The sequence below is a fragment of the Euprymna scolopes genome, chromosome 13 (assembly GCF_053919585.1).
Source record: "Euprymna scolopes isolate OS-2025 chromosome 13, ASM5391958v1, whole genome shotgun sequence".
In the NCBI taxonomy this organism is placed as follows: domain Eukaryota; kingdom Metazoa; phylum Mollusca; class Cephalopoda; order Sepiida; family Sepiolidae; genus Euprymna; species Euprymna scolopes.
In genome coordinates this window covers 145,618,660-145,642,474 of record NC_136494.1, presented here as the reverse complement: position 1 = coordinate 145,642,474, position 23,815 = coordinate 145,618,660, and the positions used below count along the sequence as shown (strand labels likewise).

The 23,815-nt window shown below is 35.9% G+C and overlaps 1 protein-coding gene across 3 annotated transcripts in view; it reads left to right on the top strand.

Annotated features, from left to right (window-relative positions):
- LOC145292220 (prolyl 4-hydroxylase subunit alpha-1-like) overlaps positions 1-23,815 on the top strand; it is an 89,597-nt gene that overhangs the window by 39,123 nt on the left and 26,659 nt on the right. For all 3 annotated transcript variants that reach the window (XR_013869569.1, XM_080138541.1, XM_080138542.1), the window contains exons 5-9: positions 5,184-5,235; positions 9,365-9,519; positions 13,301-13,465; positions 19,440-19,513; positions 22,292-22,406. Coding sequence is in view for 2 of the 3 variants with exons in the window: in XM_080138541.1 (XP_079994667.1) it covers positions 5,184-5,235; positions 9,365-9,519; positions 13,301-13,465; positions 19,440-19,513; positions 22,292-22,406 (561 nt within the window). In the remaining variant the exon portion in view is untranslated. The remainder of the gene's footprint in view (positions 1-5,183; positions 5,236-9,364; positions 9,520-13,300; positions 13,466-19,439; positions 19,514-22,291; positions 22,407-23,815) is intronic.

Here is a 23,815-nt window from a genome sequence, read left to right as displayed (position 1 = left end):
GTTCTGGTTGAAGCTTTTTTACCACTATAATTGCTTTAATTGCTTTAATTAATTATTAAATTAATAGTAATTGCTTTACTGGAATCCAGGTTCTTGATTAGCTTGGCAACATCACGCACATATATTTGTATGTTGCATAGCGTGTTGTCCGTTATAGGAGGAAATGTGGGGAGTTGATGGCCTTCGTCACATAGGGCAGAATTAGCTGCAAAGTTCTTGGCAAATAGTTTGGCCTCATCTGATGCTGACGAGATGACCTCAGGTCCATTGATGATAGTTGGGATAGAACGCACGCTTCTGTTTAGGATCCTGTTTTCTATTTGGCAAAGCTGGTGGGAACCAAGCCGCTGCTCAGCTACTTTGGATTTAACGGACTGAGCATATAGCTCTCTTGCATTTTTTATTACTCTTTTACAGTGGTTGCTAGTTCTGAAAGCACCTTTAGTCCTGAAGGCACCTTTAGTCTCAGTGTGTCTATTACGTTGGTAGCTATGGAAAAAATGATTTCTGTGTGCGATGGCAGCAGCACATTCTGGGGAGAAACATGGCTGGCTGGTTTTTGTTGGAATTTTTTGGATGGTATGAATCGGTCTATGCCTACAATTAGCTATCCCAGTCAGCACGGTGGAGAGGTACACCTGAAGACTTATTGCATTTCGTTTTTTATCTTAACTGATACAACCGAGTGGTCGGAAGATCCCAGAGAAGACAGAACGGAACTTGAACATAGCTCAGGGCAAATTGTGAGAAAAAGGTCTAGAAGGCTAGCATACTGACCGGAAGTATCGGCCCTCGGGTGGGTTCGTGGATAATCTGGGTGAAGTCATAGGCAATGGCAAAATCATGACAGAACCTCTCCTCATCATCTGTCTTGTTAGAGTAGGTCAGCAATTCCGCATTGTGGACATTGAAGTCACCACAAATGTGGATGTTAGCTGAAGGGGAGCAGACAGGACGTGGTCATTTTTTTCAGATATGCTCTTAAGGATAGTAACTCTACTGTTGTGGGGGCGATAGAGAGCGAATATAAATGCAGTGGTGTAAGCAAGTGCAACCTGGAAGCACATATAAGGTAAATTAGGGTCTTCTCTGGATATATCCCTACCACACGGAAAGCCATCTTCAATGTAGGCATATATTCCATGCCTATGGTGATCTTGGGGGTTAGATTTAGATGTTAAGTTAGAGTATTCTTTAATTATGAATTCGTCAAGGGAAGTGGTCGGCCTAATGCCAGTTTCGCTTAGGAAGAATATGTCTGGTTTCGTCTCCTGTAATTGGGTTTCAACCTCTGGAAGGTTGGAACGTAGACCCTTGATGTTGGAGCAGGAGACATGGTAGTATGGTTCTACGTTGGAAGATGGGGTTTACTCGTGTTATTTTTCTGGAGGTATTTCATGTTGAGGGTTGGGATTTGTGGAACAGATCGACAGACTTCGTTAGAGCAGGACAGAGAGGGAAAGTAAGAGAGAAAAAGAGAGGAAGATTTTTTTTGTAGCCATAATAAGGTAAAGCCGTAACAATTACCCACTAGTATGGCATCGAGAGGCCCCACTCGAAACTACTGCATGGTCTAGAGTTCATTCACCAAATGGCAATATAGCAGCCCCAGTATCTTCCAATGTGACAGACATATGAACTGATTAAAAATTTAAAATAAACTAAGATGAATGTACAAAGTGTTTAACGATTTTTTCAATTTTTACCCATTTTTAACTACTTAAAAACTATTTTAACCGCTAAAGACTCATAAAAGAAGGGTTGTTAAGAAAAATTCAATCATTCTGAGATAATTGAAAAATCCAGGTTGTCCTCGACGGTCGTACATCTAAACAATATCTTATAAATGCGGGAGTGCCCCAGGGGTCTATCCTTGGACCTCTATTGTTCCTGATATTCATAAATGACCTCCCCGACAAAATTGCCTCTGAGATGGGTATATATGCTGATGACACTACACTCTATAACAGGCACGACAGGAAGACAAATGAACACATTTCTAAAGAAATTGCAGATACACTAGAGGAAGACCTCCAATCTGTAGTGGAATGGTGACAAAACTGGTTGGTCACGTTCAATGCCGCCAACACTAAACTAGTTTCATTCAATAATTACAAGAAACCCTCTCTACCACCTATAGCAATGGCCAACGACTCTTTATCTGAGAGTATATCTTTCAAACTCCTTGGCTTAACGTTCACAGGAAACATGAGTTGGAACAATTACATTGAAGGCATTGCCAGGGCCGCTGCAAGAAAGGTGGGCTCTCTCTACTGTGCTAGACAACTACTAACACCCGAAAGTATCCTGTACCTCTATAAGGCCACCATTCGCCCATGTATGGAGTATTGCTGTCACATTTGGGGTGGTGCATCTGCTACTAGTCTCTCGCTCCTTGACAAGGTTCAAAAGACAGTTGCAAATCTGATAGGCCCTGAACTGGCATCTAAGCTTCATCCTCTGTCCTATCGACGAAATGTTGCATCCCTCTGCCTTTTCTACAAGTATTTTAGTGGTGAATGCTCTGACGAACTGCAAGCACTTGTGCCCCCCACGACGTGAGCACCCTCGACAACCCGACAGGCAGCTAAATCCCACCCCCACACTGTAGAGATCCCTAGATGTAAAAGATCTTTCTACTCCAATAGTTTCTTCCCCAGAACCGCTAGACTTTAGAATTCCATTCCAGGTCCCTGCTTCCCCAACAGTACTGACGTGCAGAAGTTCAAGTGTAACGTGAACCGACATCTTGCTGCCCAAATCCCTACATAGTACCCCAGTAGTTGTTGCCCCTGATAGTATCCCCCTACACCAAAGTGGCAATGTGCCTTGTTTTGGGGTGAAAATTTAAAAAAAAAAAAAAAAAAAAAAAACACTAGTGCCGCTTTACGACTTTTAGTTTTGGGAGAGAGTTTGAAAATATGAAGAGAGACAGACACATAGCCTTTTATATATTAGATTATTTATATGTGTACTATCTATACTCCCATAAATTTATTTTTTTGTTTGTGTTGATATTCATATCAAACCCCTTTTTCCATTTATTTAAAAAGAAAATACACCTTTGTTATATATGGGTCGTCGAATTGCATTCATCTGCAAAGGATCTGGCTAATTTGCATATTCTATTAAACATTTATTTTAATTCATTCCCTATAAGTTTTTCTTCCGGTTTTCTTATTGAATGATCATCTTTAGTAAACTATTACGTGTAATTATATTCATTCAGATATGCCACATGATTTAAACTTGTGTCATATTTTCGAAAAAGGGTTATAGTAAACACAAACCTCTATATATATATATATATATATATATATATATATATATATATGCGTATGTATGTGTATATATATTTGTTTAAAATATTTTGCCTACGAAACTTCTCTGTCAGTTTTTGGTCTAGAGACATGAAACTTAATATATAGGGTATTCGAACACATGCGAAACTTTATATTTTGGTTTTAAACTCTTTTTTAAACTCTTTTTTGGACCCTGTCTACGAATGAAAGATTAGTGGTATATGACCAAGTCCAGATGTTGCAACAATACTCCATGCACGAGCGAATTGTGACTTTGTAAAGATAAACTATGTTCTCTGGTGTGAATAATTTTCTAGAATAGTAGAGAAAGCCCAATTTCTTTGCAGCAACAGTGATTGATGTGATGGTTCCAATTCATGTTTCCTGTGAATACAAATCGCAAATATTTGAATTTTCAAATGAGATGTTGTGCATACATTATGCTCATTCCTAAAACTCTTTTAATGCTCCAAAAAACTGAGATTTAGAGAATATTTCTTAATTGATATCGAGACCTGAATTACAATAAATATCGGCAATATCATATACTATATAGACAACATTCCTAACACCTAGAAGCCTTAGTTTAAAATCTATGATGACTGATAAATTAGTTTAGGAGTAAATCCTATACATGGAAATATATAAGCATACATACATATCTAACTTTTCATAGAGATATAATGAAGAATAATACACATTAATTAAAATTACGATAAAGTCTGCTGTTAGTTTCTTCTAACAGACTCGAAAACTTTTCGCACCTGCCAGAGTCCTATATTTCTGTACAACCGCTATTCATCTTATGTATGGAGTATTGCTGCCACATCTGGGCTGGTGCACCAACCACATGTCTCGCCGTCTTTAATAGGGTCCAGAAAAAAATTATAATCTAATTGTCCCCACACTGTCTACCAAGCGCCAACCCCGCAATTTACATCCATGTGCTTGTTTTACAAGTACTTTAATGAACTTGCTGCACTTACTCCCCGTCTAACCTGACTTTCAGTAAAACCCCACACTTCCTCTGTTGAGGTTCCCATATACGGGAAGTCTTTCTTCTTGAATATTTTTATCGAATTGCTTCTCTTTCGAGTCTTTCTTGCTCCCTGTTTGCTCAACTGTATCAAAATGCAGAAATTTGAACTACAATATTAACACTGTTAACAAGTATTTTAATAGTGGATGCTTCAAAGAACTACAAGCTTCCGTACCCCCTCCACGTAATTTTCCCCGACAAACCCGGCAAGCAGCAAAGTTCCACCCCTACACAGTAGAGATCCCTAGATGTAAGAAAGCCTTCTATAATATTTTCTTCCCCAGAACTGCTACACATTGGAATTTCCTTCCGGGTTCCTGCTTCCTCAACTGTAATCACATGCAGAAGTCGAAGTGTAATGTGACCAGACATCTTGCTGCCCAACTCCCTACATAGTATCCTTGCAATTTATGTCCCTAATAGTAGCCCTCTACATCAAAGTCGCACTGTGCCTTGACCGGGGTGAAAATGTAATAAAAACAATCTCGCTGTACAACTCTCCACTTGGGATGCTCTTATTAATCTGGTCCTATTCACAGTAGGTCATTGCGTCCTAGTGGCAATGTGTCTTGTTTGGAGTTAATATACGTTTACAAAAAACAAAAACAACAAAAAAACATGAACATTACTACCTCTGTTTTAAACGCCAGTGTCAGTGTTCATTTCCAAACACTGTCAATCGGAATTGCAGACCTGAATAACGATTTAAAACGAATTAGTTTTGTGCCAGTTCACATTGTTTTCTAATTTCGATAATCGTTTCACAGCAAACGAAATCATCGTTGCCTGACTGTAACAATTAAGATGCAATTGATACCTTTTTTTTTGTTCTTCTCTTTCAGTACGATATGCCGTGGGAATCACTCAAATATATTGAAGAATGTCTAGAAATTTGTAAGTACTTAACATATATTTGCTTAATTTTATATGAATGAAAAGTCGATTTATCTTTATTATTTACTAGCAAAATTCTGACACGTTGGGTCTTTCGCTGAGCCCAGTTAAATTGCGTGAACCAAGAAAAAGTGAGTTTGCAAAGCCAGTTAAATCTAAAACGTAAAAAAACAAAACCTAAGATATGTCATTTTCTGATCGCTATATCTTTCATCCCATTTTCTGTTTTCATTTACAGTTAAATACAATTCACTTTTGTTAATACGACATAATCATGTTTACACACTGGTTCTGATTAGATCAGAAAAGTTAAGCAACGTTGGGTCTGGTCAGTACCAAATGGGTGACCTTTCAAATTTCAAGAGCGAATACCCTCACGGTTATAAAATAGCCATTGTTAAAAAAACTATTAAATCGCGTAAAACTAATCGGATCGAGTAAAGAATAGATACCCCATAGCAGAAGACGACGACTGGCGAAGACCGGCGCACATTTCAAGTGACACCGGTAATTCAACCATGACATTGGCACAAGCACATGGCGTTGGTTGGTTGTAAACACGTCAAATAGCAGACATGGTCGAATATTCGCAAGCAAGATATTTAAAAAATATATTTACAAAACTTTTGAAGATTTAAAAGAAAAAATATATTTACAAAACATTTTTTTTAAGTAAGTAACAAAACGAACGTATTTAAATAGAAGATACTTGAATAAATGGGTGCGTTTCTATATACCGACACATAAGAATTCATATATAGAAGTCGTTATCCTTTTCTGTCTTTCTTTCTTTCTCTCTCTTTCTCTCTCCATCGTGACGCGAAAGCCAAAATGTTATTCCTGTTTTAAAAAGAACCTTTTCTCGCATCATCGCTCAAGTGAATTGATTTCTTTCTTTTATCCATTCATTTCTTATATAAAAGATGAATAAATTTGTATCGAAATATTAATATTTATTTATTTCTATGTTATATGAATAAATGTGATTTTTGTCTCGTGGCTACAAGGCATCTATGAATGGTATGTTTGTGATTTAAAATTTAGGTTTCAACTAGAAAAATATTTTGAAGCGATTTTATTTAGTTCAATTATTTTAATACTGTTATTATTTTATTTAATTTTACAGATGTTTAAATTTGTCTGTTCATGATTTTTTTTATTATTATTGAATTGCTGCAATTTAAATAGAACACACTTCTATGGTCTACTTAATTATGTAATAAAAGAAAGAAATGTGTTCCATCAATTAAGCTTTTTATTCATTGACACAGAGAGAGAGAGAGAGAGAGAGAGAGAGAGAGAGTTGGTTGGTGTGTGGCTCAACAACGGAGAGATGAGAAGATGCCAATCAGACTCGCTGATGTGTTTGCTCTCTTTTGTTTTCTGTTGTTTATTTTTCTCTTATATAACATCAATCGAAATTCCTGGATATTTGAATATTAAAATATTACATTCTTCTCTTCTATTTTGCATTGTGTAATTCATAACTCCTGACCTTGAAATGTAAATAGTTCTTTGTTTTCGTGATAATTACAATTCCGGTAATTTTTATGGGACACAGGAATGTAAATCAAAATTCATCTGGAATGTACGTGTGCACACACCTCTGCTTCCAAATGTGCATCGCCACGTCTCCACATCCAACACTCATATACTACCTTCGAATGCTTCAATTTTTTGTTCACTTATGGAAAAACCACCAACAGATTCATATTTTTAATTGAAGAATGAAGCACTAATTGCTCTCCTTACAACTAAAATTTTATTTCTTGTTAGTATATGTTTTAAAAATGAGCGAACAAATGAAAATCAAAAACTTAGATGGTCACTGCATCCCAGGTAGTAACTAGTATATATATATATATATATATATATATATATACATAATTTGAGGTTGCTATTTTCAAAAGTAGAGTAACCAATGAAATATAATATATATATATATGTATGTAATCATCGACATACAGTCCTGTTTCGTTGTATTACAACTCATCAGTGCCGCTAGACGAGCGCCTCTCCCAAGCTGAGGATTGAACCCAGAACCATCGCGTTGATAGTCAGCAGTTCTACCGATCGACCTATGGAAGCGGTGCCCGCAAATAACAAACATTCGTCCGCCACTTTTATTGTGCTCAAACCGCTTATTTATAAACAAACAGCGAGCCTAGCATTTTTCAGCCAATTCACTAGCCGGTGAGATTATTTCCAACAGAGCTCTACCTAAAGAGGGGGGCTTATATATATATATATATATATATATATATATATATATATATATATATATATATATATATATATATATATATATATATATATATATATATATATATATATATATATATATAATTCCAGGTTAATATTTTCCAGAGGCAAAATAACCAGTAAAGTTTTAACGAGGTTAACACAAGCCGGGCAAGATGAATTTTTTTATTTGTTTTACATAAGCATTAATGTTTCTACACATTCATGAGCATGTTTCAGTCAACCAGTTACTAGTAACTAGAGACCTCTTCAGGCGATAAATCCTATACAAAAGTTAAGTTCGTACTTAACTTTTGTATAGGCTATAACAGAATTTCGTTTTGTAATATGACGCCATTTTATAAAATCTTCGAAGCATATTTACTTATTTTAAACGCGTTTTACTTCAAATTAAATGCGTAATACTTAACATTTTTTTACTCGAAATGATTCACCATATAGTAATCTTTTCCCTTTTTTTTTCTTTTTAAATAAACCTATTTTAATCTCATGTGCAAATTTTTTTCATTCCATTTTGTTTAGGGCGGCGATATCATCACTTACTGATTTTATTTAGTAAAAAAAAATGTTCACGTTGTTTAAGAATTGCAAACAAAAATTTTCAACTCTGGTATAATCGTTTCTAATGTACATCATTTTAAAGAGCGTTTCTCAGTCTATCTAATCGTTTAAATTACAATCGTTTCCAAACAATTATGTCTTCTTTTCAGAACGTTGAATACAAGATTGAGAAAAAAAGCAAATTTGCACAATTTTCTTATTTTAATTCAAGCTAGGCCGAAAAGCTGCTGAAACAGCTTGTGATATCAACGAAGCGTTTGGCTGAGGAACCACTGCTGAACGCACATTACAATGGTGGTTTAAAAGTTTCGTGGCGGTGACGATAATCTTGAAGATGATGTGCGTAGTCGTCAGCCATTGGATGTTCACAACGATCATATAAGAGCCTTAGTCGAAGCCCACGCATAAGTGTTCGAAAGCTTGCTTCTAAATTTAGTGTAACGTATAGGACGATTTCCAACTACTGGAGAGAGATTGGAAAAACTTGATAAATGGTTGCAACATGAATTGAAAGATAACCAAAAGAAACGCCGTTATGAAGTGCCATCTTCCCTTCTTTTTCGCAACAAGAACGACCCGTTTCTCGACCGGGTTGTGACTTACGATGAAAAGTGATTTCTGTACGACAACCGGCGACGCTGAGCTCAGTGGCCAATAAAGCTCCACGACACTTTCGCAAGCCAAACTTGCACCAAAAGAAGGTCATGCTGACTGTTTCGTAGTCTGCGATCAGTCTCATCCATTACAGTTTTGTGGAATGCAGACGAAACCATTACGGTTGGGAAGTATTGTCAACAAATGAATGAAGTGCACCAGAAACTTCGACAACAACACCCAGCATTAGTCAGCACTCAAAACTCAATTCTACTCCACGACAATGCTTGACCCCATGTTGCTAAACCGACTCTGCAGAAGCTGAATTAATTGGGCAATAAAACTCTGCCTCATACACCATACTCTCTAGAATTCACACCTACAGACTACCACTTTTTCAAGCATCTCGACAACTGTTTTCGTAATAAATGCTTGAAACCCCTTAGCGATATCACAAACGCCTCTAGCTACTGTATAGACAGCATAACGCAATATTTTTTTTTGTTATTGACATAAATGTATTTGTTTTTGCATTGACAAAAGTGTATTAATTCTAAAGGTGTTTATTTCGATCAATAATTTTTTTTTGTTTGAGCCGAGATAGGTACACCTGAATTTAAAACCGCAAGAAATGTCTTGTCAACCTGCTATTAGAATCGCATCAGACTAATTTCGCCAATGTTTCTTATATTTTTCTTTTCTTTTCTCGTAGTGCCAGACAACAAAGCCTGCCAAAGAGATAAGAACTATTTCGAAATGAAACTGAAAAACATTCCTGTCAGTTCAAGAAATAAGAAACTCGAAAGTGTAAATAAATCTGAAAGCGCTTTGAAGTACGAAGCTTTGTGTCGCGGAGATAAACTTTTGGTAAGCTCCACCGAAAAACAATTTTCGGAATAATTATGACAAATAATAACAATGGTTTCATTGGGAATACAAACAGTAGATTTGCCTATGAAATTGCATTCATTATTCAGCACTGACTATGAATTTGTTTATAAAATCTGTTAATTTGTTTATAAAATCAGAATTTTTTATTAAATATTAGTCTATACACACTTATTAAGCGATATTGTTACAGTACCCGGGTGCATCAATATCCATATTTACTTCCCTTCTACTCTTTTATAGCTAATATGAAGGAAAATATTTTGAGTACTTTGAAAGAGAGAGAGTAATTAACTGCGATTAATGTAACTTATGATTTAAAAATAAGAAACAACAAAAAAGTAAATGAAATTGTACGAAGTGTTTTCATAAAGTTTCCAGATTTTTTTTTCGTGTGGACACTTGTATTGATAGTACACACATTAAACGCTAGTCCTCTTCGAAGTAATCTCTCCCGGCTGTAATGCACTTGTTGTTCCAACAACTTCTGAAAAGCCCCATGGAAACTCTTGTATAAGCGTGCCAATGACCCTCATCACAGCCTCTTTCATCTCCTCAATTGTCTCATAACGACAGTCTCTAAGGTTTTCCTTGAGTTAAGGGAATAACAAAGTCACCGGGAGCAATGTCTGGCCGATAGGGAGGGTGAGGAACTGTGTTGATGCCCATGCCAATGTTTTCTTTCTGATCTTCTCTGGACACCTTGGGGAAAATTTAGCGCAAATCTTTCATCAGTTCCTCATGGATAATTGCGTGTTCAGTTCCCACACTGACATCAAACTGTGCACCTATTGTCTTTATAGACACACGACGTTCCTTATCCATAAAATTCTTTATTTGGCCAAGCAACTCTAGTGTTCTGGTTTCCTTACTACTCCCACCCCTCTCATTATCCCTTACAGACTCATTGCTTTCCTTGAATCTCTTATGCCATCTAAAAACTGATGCTTTATGCATGCAAGATAGCCCAAAAGCAGTCTGAAGGATTAGATACGTTTCTGTGGAATTTTTGTCCAAGTTTAAAACAGGATTTTATTGCATATCGTTCTTCCTCACATCCAAATTGCATTTTTGAAATTCACCAGCTGTAACAATCAGACTTTAGTAAGGTGTATTCCAATTCCTGCTGTAGCTGTTCATTTGAACCGGAAATCATAAAAAATAGAAATAGACCGATTCTCATCGATATAATTAGGTCCATATATGTATGGCGGTTATGTGTTCTTTTGGTGATGAATCGAACACTTCATGACAGCTGTCAAGAACTTTTAACTAAGGTCACGACATTCGTCGTTTTGGGTCGGAAATCTGAGTCGGAAATAGCGGGAATCGGTTCACAGGAAATGGAATACGCAATTTTTCTCAGCTCACAACTGTCTAGTCCAAAAGAATTAAATATGACCTTTTTCTTGCTCGTTTGGAGTATAATTAATACAAATATTTAGCTTTTAAAATCCTAACTTAATGTGTCAATGTACGCATAACATCGCCACGCATTCACGTATTCCCCCCTCTCTCCCTCTCCCTTTGTCGATTCAGTAAAAAGATAAAGATATAATCCTCATTTACCACGTCTCCGTAGCGGCTTCCGACCTGTGACGCACATGTTTGGATATGTAGCTCTCACTTGATTTCTAATGGAGAATTCCATCCTGTATTTAATTTTAACTCCGTGAAAATTTGCCGTTCCGACCTTATTTTCACACTAAATATTTCTACACTACGGCTCTCTTAAATACTAAAAAATGTGTATGTTAGTGAACTAATTGATACCGTCGTTGCCTATATAATCGGCAATGCCCTTTTCAAATCCTATCAAATCTGCTGGTGTCATTTTTCCATTAATCTTGTTGGGAAACAGATGAACTCATAATTCCTTAATCTATCTGTACAATAGAAATCTGTGTTCAATTAATCATACATAAGGCAATATTGATAACATATATCTTGGTATAAATAAGCCTAAAAAGGTTTGATATGCCGTAAAACAGGCAAACGTTAATAATAATAATAATAATAATAATAATAATAATAATAATAATAATAATAATAATAATTAAAACTCGGTCTAATATCAAGCTTTTCAATGTTAGCATTAAGATCAACTCAAGATCATATAATATACAGGACACCATTGAGTACAATATGGGCCAAGTAACCAGTATCTATCATGAAAAGAACCAAACTTTTAGCCTTGACATTTATAGATATATATAGATAGATATCTCAAATTCCATTCTTGCACCATCACCGATATTTTGACCAAGTTTTAGGCAAAAGATATGAACGCTAGTCTGTACATAAAAACACATTATTATGAATTGACTGAATACATAACCTCCTTGGAAGAGAAAACAAATGAATAGTAACAGCAAAATATCTCTCGTTAATTAAATCTTTATTTTATATAGCATGTCTTTATTTTATATAGAATGTCTATACTTGTATTGTAACTGCTGATTTACTATTATTTCATTTGATTAATATTCACGAGAAAAAGTATATTTTTAGTTAAGTTTAAAATTCCGATGTGATAAAATTCAAATATTGTAATTACATTAAGCGCGCTTCGAGGAAAGATGAAAACATTAATGTGTCGTTTAGGTTATCGTGTATATACAAGCTTGATTTTTAAAATACGTACTTGTTGTGATCATTATAATCATTAAATTGGGCTACTGTTCAGGAGAGTCGGAATCACTCGTAATTATAGGGTGACCCTCTACACACAAATGCAATTCACAGAATTGTTAATCAAATTCACAACCCCTTCTGCACTCTAGCCATATTTTGTACAAATAATCTTCCATCTAAGCCTGACGTGTTCATCAATATTCAGTAAGAAATTTTGTTTTATCAGCATTCATTGATATACAGGCACCAGTTGGCAACATCAGTAGAAAGCGTAACTCTGAATGTGCTTAACACTTATAGAACTTTAACACTCAGATATTTACCTGTGGATTTTTCTAAATAGCGACATACATTTGTCAGATGCCCCAACGGAGGTCTTCAGTGATGCACGGACTCCGTATATAACACAAACTCAAAAGACGAACATTTCTGATTCACAAAAAAAAAATGACCTAAGATAATTCCAATAACCTTCGGCTTCACTCACAACACACACAATATCTTTGTTCAATAAACTCCCAATAAATGCGATAAGGAAACCACGTCAACTATTGAAGTAATCAAAAATACAACAAATTCCTTTACAGGTCTGTAAAAGAATTTTTACGAATTCTCCTATTACTCTACTCAACTCACAAAATGCCGCAGTCATTAAGTCATCTCTGATATTTACTGCTCATATTGCGATGGAAGTGTATATATTGGCGAGACAGACACTCAATTTCACTTAAGATTCAACAACTACAACAAGCGGTCAGAGAAAATCCAATCAATTCACTAGTAGTACAGAAGTATAATCTAAAATATGACACAATAGATACACAATGCAAATTAATAAACAGACCTTAGTTCTACGCTGCACCGAAAAAAAAACGAAATTAAATGGATTAAAAAATTAAATGCATACACTAAAAGTTTAAAATTAGATATTGTAATTTTAGGTGCCTACAAATTACTTTAACATTGCCTAGTTGCGCATAACAGTATTTAAAATATATAGGCATTCACTGTGCAAGAGACTATTTGACTTTTAAAGAAACACCTCTACTGAATTTCACCTGATGCTTCCTGTACGTAATCATATGCTAGATTTTATTTTTTTTTCTTCTTTTTTTGTTGTTTATAGTCAGAATACGCGATTTCCCGTCAGAAGTGTTTCTTCCGTCCGATGTCCGTGCCGTATGAATTGGCGAAAGAAGAAGTGATCAGTTACAGTCCGAGAATTGCTATGTATTATGACATCATCACGCCATCAGAAATACAGCACATACAAAATCTATCAAAGAAAAAGGTATGAATATGAAATTTATAAACGAATAAATGAGTATGTATATATATATATATATTTGTTTATTAAACAGAAAACAAGATGGCTAACGAGAGCTGAACATTATTTACGTGTTACCATTAACGGTTTCCCATTGTGTTGGGCTTGAAACCGACGGTACCAATGTTTTTTTCTGAACTTCTGTATAATTAATAAACAAATATTTAGCTCTTATATCGAAAAAGTGTTTCTTTGTAATCGAGCACTTTGTCGGAACTCTTTCCCCAAAATACAGTAAACATATATATATATATATATATATATATATATATATATATATATATATATATATATATATTGGCTACATATAGACCAATATACATAATGATTATTTAAAAAATAAAAAATGAAAATAAAGGCCAGCTAACCCGGTTTCGATCCTCGCTCAACAGAGCCAAATAGAGGACAATACGATTCAAAAAATAAAGTCATGAATATGGCAAGGGAAAGGAGAAAAAAAAATTATAAAAAATAAACAGGGGAAACAAAATTACATAGAGACCAAATTAAGTCCGAGAAGATTTTCTTTTTGCTTGATAAGAGAAGGTCTCATCGACTTAATATAAATAGTCTCTAGAATTGTTAAATGATATGGAGAGTGCGACCTGCTCAAAATAGTGAACATGTCAATACTGAAATTCGTGGCACACGCATGGTTATTTATAAGGTGGTCGCAAATCGCAGAACCATACGTATTTTTCAAAACATCCGACGGCGAGAAATTTGCATAACGAATTTTCGAAGACACATGCTGTTTCAAACGAAAATCTAATCTTTGTGATGTTCACCCAACATAGTGCGTACTGCAACTACATTTAAATAAATAAATAAATAAATAAATAAATAAGAGAATTATTATGGTGGGGGATGGGAGAACATTTTTGCCAATAGACGGCAACATAGGCCTGGTTGAAAAAACAACACGAGGATTAGATGCAAAATAACACCGTTGTACAGACACAGAAATTTGCTTGGCAAAACGGTCACTAATGTTGCCCAGCCAAGGTAAACGTAGGTAAACAGGACATCTATTAACCGTAATTACTTTAAGTTTATAGAAATTGGAAACCTTCTTATTAATAACAGTTTTAACAATATCCAATGGGTAACCGTTATTACAGAGGGTCCTTGTAATAAATTTCAACTCATCATCCAGATTAACCCTGGAACAAATCATCAAGGCCCTATGTGTTAATGTCTTAATCAAATTATATTTTTGGTTTATATGGCGAAAAGACTCCCAATGAGTATAGAGACCCGTAAAGGTTGGTTTACGATAAACCGAAGTAAGAAAACACGAAGATGTCTTAGACACAAGTACATCTAAGAATGGAAGAGTAGAATTCGTTTCCTTATCTACCGTAAACTTAAGGGCTGGATGAACGTTATTAAGAGACACAATAAAAACATCCGCATTCGTCTCGTTGTCAAATAAGCAAAAGGTATCATCAACGTAACGAAAATAAATGTCTGGTTTATGCAAACCAGACAATAGATCCTGTTCATGAAAACCCACAAAAATATTAGCCAACGCTGGTCCCAATGAGGAACCCATGGCCACACCATCTGTCTGTCTGTACATAACATCGTTAAAACTAAATTCTACCGACATATTGGCGAACTTCATCAATTCTACAAAAATATTTTCTGGAATTGGAGAAGTCGGAAGTTTTTTTTTTATTTTTTTTACACAGTGATCACCACTTATCAAGGCCCGGAAGCCACTCAGGGATAAGGGTTATTGCAAGTACATTACGTTAGTGTGGAGATTTGATGGAGTGTTTACTTAAGGGGGCGGTTCATTAGGAATTTGTTAATATTAGACTTGAAGACATCCAAGTTGTAGTCCGGAGGGAAGCAGGCAGACGGAACAGAGTTCCACAGGCGTGCAGTTCTAAGAAAGAAGCTTTGTTCATGGAATCCGCGTTTTGATTTAGGCACAGATATAGAGTGGGGGAAATTTTTCACAGTGGATTCAGCTAGACGGGTGTTTTTCGTTAAAGATTGGCGAGGGGGGACCAGAGATTGGAGTTCAGACGAGCACCTGCCATGAAAATAACGATAAAACAAGGATAAGCTCGCAACGTCTCTTCTGTGAGAGAGGGGTTGCAGGGTAGAGAAAAGGGCATCCCCCACTAAGCCACGAAGTCTATTTTGTACTCTGTCAAGGCATGATAGGCTGTTTTTGGCAGCTCCTGCCCAGATATGGCAACAGTATTCCATCCTTGGACGTACTTGGCTTTTATACAGATAGAGAATTGCATCAGGGGTGAGATATCTTCTGGAGCGGTAGAAGGATCCCACCATCTTTCCAGCGACCTTGCCAACAGACTTGATGTACGTGTTCCATTTCAGATCAGGAGTAAAGGTCAAACCCAGAAGCTTGTCAAAACACGGGGCCTCACCCAGACGAGAGCCATCCATCACAATTGATGCCAGATGGGGATCAGAGCGTTGATGACGTAAGGATAGGAGTTATGTTTTGGATGCATTAAAGGTAACTAGCCACATCTTCCCCCACTGAACCACGCGCTCGAGATCAGAGGAGAGAGAATCAGAGAGAACTTTGTCATTTACAGCCTTTGATGTGTTGCTGTAGATGGTCGTGTCATCAGCATAGATGTCAACGAATGATTTAAGTATGTGTTTAGGGAGGTCATTGATGTAGATCAGGAAGAGAGTTGGGCCTATGATTGACCCCTGAGGGACTCCAGCATTTATATTGCAGGCCTCCGATTTTTGTCCATCTACCACTACTCTTATGAGCCTATGAAGAGAAATGATTTAATGATTGAGAAAACATTTCCAGTTATACCGTAGCTGGAAATCTTGTGAAGTAGACCCTTATGCCATACCTTGTCGAAGGCCTTTGATATGTCAAGAGCAATTGCCCTAGAAAGGAAGCCTTTGTCAAGAGATTCACTAATCCTGTGGGATATAACCGTCAGCACATCTGCGGTAGATCTTGCAGAGCGGAAACCATATTGTGTGTCACTAAGAAGGTTATTCCTGCTGAGGTGGTTGACTATTTCTCTATTTAATATTGATTCCAGCAACTTACTCATAACACAGAGGAGACTTATTGGTCTGTACTGAGAGGGAGATGACTTATCACCTGAATTCTTAAATACAGGGCAAACTGATGAGGTCTTCCAGGGGGTCGGAAAGCACTTCTCCTTAAGGCAGCGCTTAAATAGTTTCGTAAGTATGGGAGCAAGTTCTGGTTGAAGCTTTTTTAACACTATAATTGGGATGCCATCAGGGCCAGTTGCTTTACTGGAATCTAGGTTTTTTATTAGCTTGGCGCCCTCATGCACGGATATTTGTATGTTACCTAGCTTGGTCTGTGTTATAGGAGGAAATATGGGGAGTTGATGGCCTTCGTCGCATAGGGTAGAATTAGCTGCAAAGTTCTTTGCAAATAGTTTGGCCTTGTCTGACGCTGACGAGATGACCTCTGGTCCATTGATAATGGTTGGGATAGAACGCACACTTCTGTTCAGGATCCTATTTGTTATTTGCCAAAACTGGTGAGAACCAAGCCGCTGATCAGCTACCTTGGATTTAACAGACTGGGCATATAGCTCTCTTGCATTTTTTATTACTCTTTTACAGTGGTTGCTGGCAGACCTAAAAGCAGCTTTTGTCTCAGTGCATCTATTACGTTGGTAGCTATGTAAAAAGTGATTTCTGTGCGCGATAGCAGCAGCACATTCTGGGGCGAACCACGGCTGGCTGTTAGGTTTTTGTTGGAATTTTTTAGATGGTATGAATTGGTCTATGCCTACAATTAACCATTCGGTCAGATCTGATACCATAGAGGACACATCCTTTTTAAACATGGAGTGCAGAGGTAAATCAGATATGAATGTACGATATTCTTCGATATAAGGCGTCAGCACAAATATTAATCGTCTCTAACAAAGGAATGCATGTAAAAAGACTAGAAATATCAAAAGAACACATAAATTTATTTGAATGAGTGTAATTTTGCATAAAGTTAGCAAAGCTAAAAGAGTCTTTAATGCAAAATGAACTGAAACGTTCCAAAACAGGTTCTAAAATACTTGTCAACCATTTTGCTAAATTATGTTGACAGGACCCAATCATCGATAGTATGGGTCTCAACGGTACCCCCCTCTTTATGGGTTTTAGGCAAACCATACAATCGGGGGCGGATGGAACCCGTGGGACGAATTAAATTAGAAATGGAAGTGGGAAGAACACCACTTTTAACCCATTTGACAAGTTGCTTTTGGAACTTGGTCTCGATAGAAATAGTAGAATCATGAGTATCTACCGGACCTAATTTAACAAATTTAGAGGTGTCCCCCAGGATGGTCATCATTTTATTGGCGTAATCCTGATGATCCATTATGACTACGCCAGAACCTTTATCGGGTTTTGTGATGACTAAAGATTTATTATGACGAAGTGCTTTAATTGTACGATAATGTTTACTTCGCCATTTTGCTTCACAAAACGAAATAGGCATGCCAGCATAAGAATGTGCAACGTCATTAAGTTTCGCCTTAATATCACTGACCATAGAGTCGGAAACAGAAGGAAGTATTTTTATTTGAGCAAAGAAGACTTCAAATTCGGCATATATCTCTTCACGCTTTGGGGGTATGGGAAGAATACAAAAGTCCAAGCCATGCGAAAGAATATTAAATTCAAGCTCAGACAACTGCGCGGAAGAAAGATTTAGGACGTTCTGAGTAACACTAGGGTTCGACGAGCAACCATATTTTTTGAAGATTAAGTGTTGCAAATTCTTTGGATTTTTTAACGGTAACCTAGAAAGGCTACGTTCATGAATGATTGCAACATATCTGCAAAATCTAATTTTGTAGAAAAACGAAAAACCGCCAACCGAACTTCTCGATAATTCATGATATTTATTATTTAACCGTGCTATATCACAAGAAAGCTTTGACAAAAAATTGGAAATGAAATCATTTTCAATTTTCTGTCCAGGGTGTAATTTAGCCCGCTCTATTTTAAATAAAATAAAAGCGGGACAAACTTTGTAGCTCAAGCACGAATTTAAGAAGGTCTGATTTGCCTGGGCAGTCCTGATTTTACTTTTAATTTTTATTAATGCATTTAATCTATTGATTAAATCAAGTGCGTACCTGGTCTTAAAATATTTGAAAATCTTTCGAGGGGTACAGAATTTAATGATGGCTACATATAGACCAATATACATCATGATTATTTAAAAAATAAAAAGTGAAAATAAAGGCCAGCTAACCCGGTTTCGATCCTCGCTCAACAGAGCCAAATCGAGGACAATACGATTAAAAAAAAAAATAAATAAAGTCATGAATATGGCAAGGGAAAGGAGAAAAAAAGGAGAAAAAAAATTATCAAAAATAAACAGGGAAAACAAAATTACATAGAGACCAAATTAAGTCCGAGAAGATTTTCTTTTTGCTTGCAAAGAGAAGGTCTCATCGACTTAATATAAATAGTCTCTAGAATTTTTAAATGATATGGAGAGTGCGACCTGCTCAAAATAGTGAACATGTCAACACTGAAATTCGTAACAATATTAGCACTGAAATTCGTAACAATATTAGCTACGTGTATACATACAAACAATATTAGCTACGTGTATAACTTTTCTAATGAGGATATCTGAAATCCATTTGTGAAAACAAAGCCGATGAAGTACACTAAAGACACAAACCGATGAAGTAGATTGCTGTCGTTTTGTCAGCCATAATTAATAAATCATAATTCATTATCGCCTGTAGTAAGGATTGAACCTTCAATCGCCAGAAGACTTTCACTTAGAACGGATGGTAAATCAACGCCTTTATCCGCTCACATTCGAAAAGATGCACATAAGGAAGATCGCGAAATTAACAAGCAATATGAAAATAGTAGTACGAATAATCCCAATAATATGATTATCTTTGTTTTTTTCTAGCTTCTCAGGTCGAGAGTAATTCAAGGCGACAATGATAAGGCAAACAGTGAATGGATGCACCGTGTGAGCCAAAGGTAAATTCATTTGATTTCATGCTAGCATGGCTATCCGGCGTTGTCCGGGAGAGTAATATTTGGTGCTTATTTATAAGTACACTTATTGAAACACAAATCTTTAGGATGTGCATATTCGAAACTGAACTAAGATGTCACATTCCAAAAAAAACAAAAACAAAAAAAAAAACAAACACATAAATTGATCAAGTAGTTTTTTATGTAAGAAAATTAAATTTTACGATTTTTAGCGATTAAGTTTCATTATTTTGAATACAAAAAAATCTCTGTAGTTGAATTGAATTTTCGCCCTTGAATTTTGGCAAAACTTAAAACATAGCGCCCAGCAGTTTTCCCATTCAGTTCGTTGTAAAATTTGATTTTCTTGTTCCGTAACGAGCACGTAGATCAGAAATATTTTTCTGTAGTTTTTTTTTTTTTTTAAATAAGTGTGATTCTAAATAAACACAATTTTTTTTATCAATAACAATCAATTCCTTACTGTTCTTGCGCGAGGTAAATCTTAGAGACACATAAAAAATTACATAATAACGAATTTCATTATAGTTTGAACACAAATTTGTATAGGAAACGGAAGTTTGGTTTTCTTTCACAATGCCCACAAAAGAGTTAATTGCAACGGACATACTGCATGTATACTGAATTACTCTTTTAGTGATATATACGAAGAAATATCTACTTATACGTATATATAATATATAATTATCCAAGCATATGTTTCGTCTTTCGACGACTTATCAGTGTGGCTAACTCAGTAAGCTTCCAAACCAAGAACTGTAATTAACTGTGTCCAATTGGCAATTGTCGTCAACCCAAGAATGCTTCCCTTGTTCATAACTGTTGTAAAGACTGTTGTAAAATTCACGAAACCTAAAAACAAACTCTAAAATATAGTGACCAATTCTCTGAACAGTCATTTGTTCTAAATTAATTGCCTCCTTTTGCTGAACAAAACTAGTTATGCTGCTTTTTTGCGTGAGTTGATGAGCAAATGCCTATGTTCTGCTGATAAACCCATTTCCTCTTTTTTTATATTTTTTATGTTTTTACTCTCACTCCCAACACTTGAAGGGGAGGAAGGCACGCCGACAGTATTACAAATGCTTTTTCTAAATTTTTAGACGATATTTTAAAAAAGTAATTGAACTTATTGAAAGTTTTTATTATGTGGTAACGAAAGAAAACTTCATCAATGAATGTAATTGTAATTTGGCGCCGGTAATCAACATTTTTAAAACTCTTTTGCATCCAAACATGACGTTGCTACTAAGAGGTAAAAGCTACGATTTGGAATCGTGCCTAACAGGGAGATGTCTGTTCATATTACATGTAATCCTCTGTGGGTTAGTACAATCAGGGAAACAAGAAACAGGGACAGAATTCCAAAGACTAGCAGGCCGAGAGAAGAAACTTTCGGGTATCTTAATAGAGAAGAGATTCGATTGTACTTCTTGGTCGAAAGTATGTAAGTTGAAAATTCACAAGTGCTGTGAGATTATTAAAGCACATTCCATTAAAGTATTTGTAAAGAAGGCACAGAGATGCGATATTATGGCGATGGGACAGAGGTTGGAGCTTGACTAACAGTGCAGGACCTATTAGATTTGTCTTTATTTGGACCCTGTCTAGGAGTGAAAGACTAGTGGCAGATCCATCAGCCCAAATGTAGCAACAATACTCCATTCACAGATTAATGATTTCTCTGTATTTTATCGTATGTATATCTAGCCTTTAAATTGTATATGAAATAATCAACGCTTCCAGCCCAAGAATAGTTGATATTTTCATTGTGCTAAAATGCCGCTTGATGTGCTTGTCCACAATGTCTGTATTTACAATTTTCTTGCACTATTTAGCTTTTATCAAGTTCGTTCGACTCATTTTTTTGTGGCTCTTCAATTTCTTTGTATAAGTGTTTTTTTTTCCTGACCATTAGTGGATGTTTCCGTGTAATATTTCTTAGATCAATCTTATAAACCTTCCATTGTAGCTGATTCTCTTCCTTGATAGATTTGCCAGCTTTTTTCTTTCTATTCTTTATTTTCGCAGTGTTTTTTTTTTGCATCGACAATAAAAGTCTGTATTTTATGTTCTTTTTTTACCTTCTTCCCATGTCTTACATTTTAATTAAAGTCGGTCAGTATCAATTTTTCCCCCATTGTTGTGCATTATTCATAGTAATTAGTTCTCAAGTTCAGATTCTTTTCTTGTCCATCTTATGGCCATTTAATGTGGTGCCAACTGATGTGGGTGACACCACTAGTGTGCTATTATCATTTGAGTTCTCACGTAAGTCATCATAAGAGATTGATCACTGACAACAACCTGTGGTGTTTCCTGGAGTCTGAGTGACAACTAGTTTCCTCAGATTACCAGTACTCTTCACCTCTTTCGATTGTCTTTGCAAATGAATTTGCGTTATCGCTACAGCAGCTTACCATTGATTTCTCACTTGCAAAGACCATTATTATTTACTGGAATTTAGGTGGCAATAAGCCTCCTCAAGGTCCCAGTCCGCTTCGCAGCTATCTACTGAATGTCTGGTGAGTGCGTTCACTCTTCAGTCTTTCCATTCTCTTTGACGCTTCGACTATTTAGTGTGGTGCCAGTCAACCTACAATTTTACAATTTTGCAGTTTCTTCATGGTTGTATTATTATTATTATTATTATTAGTAGTAGTAGTAGTAGTAGTAGTAGTAGTAGTAGTAGTAGTAGTAGTAGTAGTAGTAGTAGTAGTAGTGCACTGAATTAAAAAAATTGTACGATTATAATTTCAGCGCTTGGGTTTGGGATTCTGACAATATAATTCGTAAAATCACGAGAAGAATTGAAAAAATCACGGGCCTCGATACGCAACTCAAAGTCTATGCATCGTTTGCTGAACCGTTTCAGGTATGTTTCTCAAACAATGAATCTATAATTTCGTTCTTTCAATATAAGAGTAGACAATGAACAAAATATTTTATTAGGATTTGGTGAACAAAGGAATTTCAAGGTGTACCTGCAAAATTACGGCCGGAAAATATTTCGCCCTGAAACAGGAAAATGCGAAGAATATTTATGCAGTTCAATCGTGACGTAATCAAGATAAATCGATAGAAATAAATAAACAGCAGAGAAGAGATGAGAATCCGGCGAAAAAAAGAATTACGATACAATCGAAGCAACACACAAGCAACACAAAACGTTCACATACAAGATTACTATTTCACTGACGACTGAAGATGACCACGTGTTATCAGAAATACAGCAGATCGCGTAGAAGATTTTCCACTAAAACATCAACTTGAAAATGATTTAGTATTCATTAAACGATAAATAAACAGAATCGAACTCTTTTTACAACTAATAACAATAATAATTGTTCATATTTTTATATGCTTCTCGTAAGAAACTACAGCAAACATTGTCATCGGAGAAGGAGTTCAGCAAAGCATTAGACAGTTTTTGCATTTCCTCATCACACTCATATCAAGTGCATATCCTAATAAAGACCGTGTTCCGCTACATACCTATTAGTAAGAATTGTGTTAGTATGTGAATAAGCTTGTTTCGTAGGAATTCAAAATGTTACTTTTACAAATTCAATAGTACGTCAAGTTAATTATACTAAATAATAATAACGTCAAATTAATTATACTAAATAATAATAATTTAATTTTTCTTTATAAATATTAATTTGGAACCTATCATAACCTAAGGGTGAGAGCTATACTCCTTCCTTGTCGATGGACGGAAGACTCAATGTTTTGTCTGATATTATGCTTACTCATATGCATACAATAAGAACATAAAAATAATACCATTTCACTTATTTTTAGAATTCGAGACTCAATAATGTCTGTAATCATTCTCATATGTATAAAACTATTTTTATTAACCATGGATTTTCACTGGTCTCACCAGCTATTATTATTATTTTATTCTGAGAAAAGTTTCAGTTCCGTTTGTTTTATTTATAATAAGATATTGTTTATTCCTCACCACTGAAGAAAGATGTGATACAAGGTCGGGAGGTGGGGTAAAGTCAGCGCCCCTAAATGAGAAGCATTCTGACTTATTAAAAATGGCCTAGATAGCTCTATCTACATTCCCTAATCAGGGCGCCTCAGACACTAAGATAGAGGCAAAGCCCAGAAGAATGGACCTTCTAGAACTGCACAGGACCAATATCAGTTATACATCAGTCAACATGGGGAAAAGCTATTTCAACAATGGCTTTGACTCTGGGGCCGAGGAAATCCACTGAAAGGTTGTCGGAAATAAAATTGTAAATAAAAAGAGTGGGGCCAGACACTACA